The sequence below is a fragment of the Scophthalmus maximus genome, chromosome 18 (assembly GCF_022379125.1).
Source record: "Scophthalmus maximus strain ysfricsl-2021 chromosome 18, ASM2237912v1, whole genome shotgun sequence".
Taxonomy (NCBI): domain Eukaryota; kingdom Metazoa; phylum Chordata; class Actinopteri; order Pleuronectiformes; family Scophthalmidae; genus Scophthalmus; species Scophthalmus maximus.
Window position 1 is genome coordinate 2,262,651 of NC_061532.1, and position 7,258 is coordinate 2,269,908.

General features: G+C 39.6%; 1 protein-coding gene across 1 annotated transcript; it reads left to right on the top strand.

Annotated features, from left to right (window-relative positions):
* Positions 1-4,908: 4,908 nt before the first annotated feature.
* LOC118290217 (gamma-crystallin M3) lies at positions 4,909-5,726 on the top strand. Its single transcript, XM_035617741.2, has one exon. The coding sequence runs from the start codon at positions 4,968-4,970 to the stop codon at positions 5,520-5,522; it is 555 nt and encodes a 184-aa protein (XP_035473634.1). The 5' UTR covers positions 4,909-4,967; the 3' UTR covers positions 5,523-5,726.
* Positions 5,727-7,258: the final 1,532 nt, after the last annotated feature.

The following is a 7,258-nucleotide window of genomic DNA, read 5'->3' on the forward strand; positions in this document are numbered from 1 at the left end:
GTTCTTGTCTCTGTAATAGAATCGTGTGATCAATGTTATCAAATGCAGCATTAAGATCCAATGGGACGAGAATAGAGACATGTCCACTGTCTGGTGCCATGATAAGGGCGTTGGTAACCTTCAGCAGAGCTGTTTCTGTACAGATTTTTTCTAAATCCTGACTGAAAATTCAAGCAGACTATTCCTGTGTAAATAGTCACATAACTGGTTAGCAACAGATTTTGACTATAGGGGAGAAGCAATCTAAATATAAGTCCTGAGTTGTAGCATATGCCACTAGCACATCTCTTAAGGTATCAGGGAGTGACATTTACATACTGCATTTTCTTTCTTTTCCATTTCCAGAGCATTAAGATAAAAATCGCTTGCTGCCCCTTTTGTGTAAAATTGTGGAACTAAATCTTATGATCTTTGGTTTGAAATGAATTACATGATTGTTTTAGTTTTGTTTTATATGCAAATATCTTCTTATTCCAGTGTTAAAAGTCATTCGTCCACCAACCCGAAGGTTGGCAGTTCGATCCCAGCTTCCGCCAGTCCACATGCCGTTGTGTCCTTGGGCAAGACACTTAACCCTAAATTGCCTCTGACGGCTCTTCCGACTGTGTACGAATGTGACAGAAAAATGCGTGTTAAAGGACTGTGAACTTCCTGTAAAGCGCTTTGAGTGGTCTATATGACTAGAAAAGCGCTATATAAATATAGTCCATTTAAAAGGGACTGTAAAGTGTATAACTGAGGTATTTTGTTTTCTAGGGATTGTTTCTTTCTAATTCTGCTTATTGTCACAAACTCTATGACAGACATTATATTGAAGAGGTGTTAGTTGATGCACATTCCCTAAAGCAAAAAACTGATATTCCTCTGCTTTTCAGTCTCATCCACACGCTATAATTTGTGTGGACAAACACTACAGGCGAACATGAGCTCTTTGTGCTGACGTTCCGTTTACTCAACCTGGTACAGCAGCCAGAGATGCCATTACTCAGTTTAACTACCATGTTGAGTTTAATGGAGTGGCCACACATCCAACTGTTGTTGGCAGCATCATAACATCCAGTGTTATGGCTTGTGTTCTATTTCAATATACATCTGAGCCACGTATCTTATGGGCTTCAGGGAGTCTTCATTTGTAGTAAAAAAAACGGAAAAAAAACTACATCTTGATCAGCCTCATTTACTGGAGGTCCTGCATGACTGATGGTGTAATGCTTTCATCTTCATTGTCATGTCTGATGGACAAAAATATCTGATCCTCAAAGTTGAAGAGAAATAAAACTAAGTGGTTCAGAGAGTGAAGCAACACTGGCACAAAGAAGAAGTGAGAGTGATAAGGTCAAACACGAAACTGGCGTCTGTTTCAGACCACAACAACTTCTCCTTCACACTGAAAAGCATCATTTAAAAACAGTAATAGATGAGTAAACATGAAATGTAAATATAAATATATATATATATTTATAAATAGTAATTATATGTATTAACAGATGTGCGCAATTAAAAGAGGAGACAGTTGAGAGATTTTGAGAATTCCTAAAATGCTTCAGGAATTTGACCCATCTGCTGAGGAAGATCATGTGATTGAGTGTTCCAATATATATACCACAGATACTTGTTGAGATGATGTTGCAGCTGCAGTTACATTATGTACATTATGTTTCAAATTATTCTATCACTGTGGTATTTCAGTTATTCCTAAATCCATTTTTAATCGTCAAAATGATTATCTATAGTTTTCTTTTATTACTACGAATACATTGTAGAACTCTGACAGCATAGTTAAGTTCATGGGTATTTATATAACGTCACTGTTCTTTGGTTCCATATATAAGCATGTAACACTTCATTTTTGTGTGTTTTGTGTGCAACTAGTCTCGTATGGAAGACTATATATATATATATATGTTAGGGGTGTATCGGTTCACAAAATTCATGGTTTGGTTCGATACGATATAGTGGTGTCATGGTTCGGTACGTTTTTGATACAGCAATGAAGTAGAAATGCCTGACAAACTGTGCAATATTTATATTTATTCTCCATGTGCAACTATTGCTACTGCTCTGTATATAGTATTTATATATTTTTTAATATTTTCTGTTATATTTTGTACATACCTATTGCTTTTTAAAATTTCTTTCTATATTCTTCTGTCCACTTTGCTGCTGTAATGCCCACATTTCCCCATTGTGGGATGAATAAAGGTATATCTTATCTTATCTCATCTTGAAATGTCCTTGACTTTTAAATATAATAATAAATGTTTTTTGACTTTGAACAATGAACCATCTTCTTAGCAGCATACAAAAGAAAAGCAGATCTTTTTTCACAAAAAATGTGTAGTATTGTAGTAGTTATAAACAAATACAAACAAAATATTTTCAACTTTTTTTCAGAAGAAAGATGAGAATGTCCACATTTCCTGTACACAGCACAGATCTGCTTGATGTGACAATGTCACCTGCAGTGGAAGATACTCTCAATAAGGACAGGCGTTCACAGAAAAGTAACGCTGGGCTGTGAGGTAATGTGCTGTTAGCTTTGTGTAGCCCTTGCTTCGGACAGTTGGTTCTATTTGGGCTTTTGTTTTATTTTACAAAGCAGGAATCCGCGACTATAAATGCAACAACCACCACAGTTATTTGTTTTTCCTGTTTGAATCAGTTGGGAACGGCTGCCTAAATCGCATATGTTGCTCTGTATTTCCATCTAGTTCCACCTATTGACACACGGGGTGATGTTGGCGTAATTGAGTTGTCTGACATAGTCCCACTCATGTAGCATAGGTGACCGTTGTTTTAATGGCATTACTAGCCATATTGCAACAGGCTAGCTTAGCTTACCATTCCTCCCGACTGCTACTGGAGAGCAAAGTTTTGGTTTTGGGAGGGGAGGAGCAGACAGAACGCTGCCTGTTACGTAGTGTGGACTGCCTGCGCAGTGGCTATATTATATTATATTTCACACAATTTAAGCTATTTAGGATTACAACGAATCATTCGGTTCGTAACGTGTGCCGAACCGAAAGCCCTGTTCCGAACGGTTCAATACAAATACGTGTATCGTTACACCCCTAATATATGTGTATATATAGGAACACAAACATAGATTTTTTTTGGCACAATTGTCTTCAGATATGTTCTGACCGTCAGTTCAGGGTTTCAGCTACGTTTATTTTGATTTGAAAAATTATTGCCACCGCTCCTACAAATTCTATGAAATGTAATTTTAGTCGCAATTTCAAGACACTGTGAGGGCTTTTATTTTGACACAACAAGACACAGCGAAGGAGCACTGTCGGCAACACGCCACTGAGGAAGAGGGAGAGAGAGAGGGTGGAAGAGGGAAGAGGAGTCAGAGTAGTGTAACCGGGTAGCTTACCTGTGAGAAAAACTTGCATTTCGCTTCTGCTTATCGGTTCCTAAAAAAAAATATATATATATATATATATACATCACGTATCAACGTAACTGCGCCTGTGATTTGATAGGAGCTAGCAAGTAGAATGCATGTTAATGTCCGAGTGAAACGTGGACCGAGTTAAATTGTCAAAAGTCTACCTACAACAGAGAAAGAGACAAGGCAAAGTGCAGTAAATGCTGGACGTTATTAGCTGCAAGTCGGGTTGCACCTTGAATCTGAATAATCATTTAAGGAAGCATAACATTGATGTGGAGCAGTGGAGCTACAGTGTTGGTCTGTTGTGCTGCATTCTCTGTGTGACTGTGCGCTTGCTGATCAGCTCCTCCAGTGAGGATCTTTAACAGTTAGATGTTGTGCACTGATGCACTTTAGTATCCCCTTTTTGCCCCTATTGTTGCTTTTAATGGACTAATTTTCCTTGAATTTGTATTGTAGATATATTGAATTTCACTTGCAAAAATATAAGAACTGCAAAACTACCCAAGTATGAGGAATATAAATATAAAGAATGTACAAAATATTAGTGCAAGTGTGTAATCAGTTACCAGTAATGTGCATAAGAAGATGACATTCAGGTGAAAATGTGTGTGGATTTCTGTTAAACACAGAGTCCAGAGTGTCTCTGTCAGACAGGTGAGGTGATGTACAGTTTAATGGCTTGTGGCAGGAAAGATTTCCAAAAAGAACTGGTATTGATAAGCAGAATCGGAATCGATAAAATTCAAACGATACCCATCCCTCGGACAGACGATGAGAGGAAGGTAGATTTAACAAGCTCAAGTTAAGTGTAATAGATTCTACAGTTTAAAAGAACATTCACCATGTAAAGTTATTCTCTATTGATATTCTTCCGACAGCAGGTTGGTTTGCTCCCGCTGCTGAAAACAATCCTAGAGGAAACACAGCAGTTGCAGTTATAACTGTAATATAACTGGATCATTTGGATTGCTTCCAAATAGTTTTCTGCAGTTCAGTTATGTGGCAAATATTTTGTTTTATTCTAAAGGAACAAAGCAGAGTTGAAAATAGAAAATAGTAAATAGAAACCATATCAAATGATTAACAGGCAGGATCTTCCTGAGTAACCACGCTACATCATATTTTACTTATCATATATAAAGAAGTTTGAGATTGAATTAAATGTGGAAACAGCCACTTGATTAGCAGAAAGCCCCATCACATTAAGCATGGTTGTCTAGTTAACTGTTAAAGTGTGAGACGACAAAACAAAACTCCAAAGCTAAGGATGTTTTTGTGCTCCACTGTAATGTAAGCTTTTGCAGGCATTACAAAGGTGCTATTGTTCTGTTAACCCTTTCAAAAAGGTATTGACAGTATTTGAAGTGAAACCGCCTCTCTAAGGTTTTTTGGAGCAACAGTTGTAAATGTGGAACCTCGGTTCTCTATGGGCTTCTATGGTATATTGCTGGGTCAGGCTGTTTTGACAAAGGGGCTCTCTGCTTGTCAGGTATATAAAGGAAGGGTCTCTAACAGGTAGAAAAGCAGTTCAGCTCCAAGAGCAGCAGCGTGACAACACCTGGCAAAGATGACTTCTGGTGGCATGAACATGATGAGCAGGATCATCTTCTACGAGGACAGGAACTTCCAGGGCCGCTCCTACGAGTGCATGAGCGACTGCCCCGACATGTCTTCCTACCTGAGCCGCTGCCATTCCTGCAGGGTTGAGAGGGGCTGCTTCATGGTCTACGACCGCACCAACTTCATGGGAAACCAGTTCTTCATGAGGAGGGGCGAGTATGCGGACCACACGAGCATGATGGGCATGAGCGACTGTATCAGGTCCTGTCGCTTGATCCCTATGCACAGAGGCTCCTTCAGGATGAGGATCTATGAGAGGGAGAACTTCCAGGGCCAGATGCACGAGGTGATGGATGACTGCGAGGACATCATGGAACGCTATGGCATGTCTAACTTCATGTCCTGCAACGTGATGGAAGGCCACTGGCTGATGTACGAGCAGCCCCACTACAGAGGAAAAATGATGTACATGAGGCCTGGCGAGTACAGGAACATCCTGAGCATGGGCTCAAGCAGCATGAGGATCAAAAGCATGAGGCGCATCATGGATTCCTGCCACTAGATGATGCCTCATGATGGTGCAGCAATTTGTTTCCAAACCAATTCTTAAAAATGTATTACGAAGCAACTCACCTGCAGCACACATAAGATGCTGACTGCGGCAAACACCACTAAACTGCACTCACAGATGTCTTTGACTGTGGACAATAAATGAATAATAACAGGCCTTATGAGAAAACAATAATAAAGCATTCTTTGTTTTACATTTGTTGGAGTTATAGCTTTTCTTATTTCTTTTCCTCTCTCTTCTTCTTATTTTCTCCCCTCTTACTACTATTCATTAATGTACCCCTTCAACTTTGAGACATTGACTGGCAAATGGAAATAGGTTTGTTGTAAACATAGTTAATGTAGGACTGGGTAACATATTTTGGCACTAACAGCTTACCAGATAATTGAAAGTTCTTGCCAGTGAAAGGATGTTTGTGCCAATGATTTGTCTGCTAATGAAGATGGTTGCTCTTCTTTGGCAGCCCACTACAGTCTAGGTCATTAATGGGAGACAGTTATTTCTTGCACAAATTTACCAAGTAGAGACAATAAGTCATGATGTTTAATAGTGTTACATTTCATGCAAATGGACTTCCATTGGCTGTGACTGGCACCTAATTATAATGTTGTTATCTAATTCCAAAACAGAATGGGAAATGGTAAGTGGACTGTATTTATATAGCCCTTTTCCATAAAACTCAATCAAAGTCATATTTACACAGCACTCCTATTTACCATTCTTTTTCTGTTACATTCATACACAGCTGTCACAGTTATTTAGGAGTTAAGTGTCTTGCTTAGGGACACTTCGATATCCTGACTGAGAGAAGTGGGGATTGAACCTCTGACCTTCGGGTTTGTGGACAACCCTCTCTAACTCCTGAGCCACAGCTGCCGAGAAAGGTAAGAAACACAATGGTGTAATACCGTAGTTATACACCATTGTGCGCACACTGACAGTTATTGACACTATGCAGGTTCAGTTGTTCTGATTCCCCTTGGACTACTTTGGTACAAGAATGTCTGCAAAGAGCCTCGTGTACACCCTCTGATGACGGAATTTCTAACTCTAACAGAACCTCTAGCTTAACCCATACTGTAAATACAAGATGAACTTCAGAGGCAAAAACGGATCTGGGTAGTTTTTTTTCTCTTCTTCTGATGCATGATAAATCTCCGTTAACAATGTAATTAATTAATCAGTACGCCCCTGGGCTTACTCTAGTCTGTTTGACTTTGAGAGTAAGTCTCCAGTTCTCTAATGGCGGATATTGATAAGTGGAATGGCCTTTATTTATATCGTGGTTTTCTAGTCTTATTGCCCACTCAAGTCCCATTCACACAAATTCATACAGTGGCACTTTTTCTATCACAAATTATTCACACTGTTGGTACAGCTTTGGCACTTGAGCAGCAAAGGATCACACCACTGGCCCTTGGGTTTTGCTGAGTTCACACTAGATGATTTAAAGACCAATTTTCAGATCGCAGACAAATCCTGCAGTTGCAGCAAGTCGGAGGAAAATCTGCTTGAAATCTGGTCTCGCAAATCGGCACTCGATCGCTGAATGAACTACTACCGACGCGATCAAAGTGACTCAACGAGGCCTCGTCTACATTTTTTCAGATATCTAGCATGCTAAATATCTGGACAAGTCAGGAAACCAGCAGGGAACCCATCTCCCGCAGTGTGAGCTGTGATGTGATAGGCAGTGAGTGCGTCAACCTGGAAACTCTGTGGAGAAA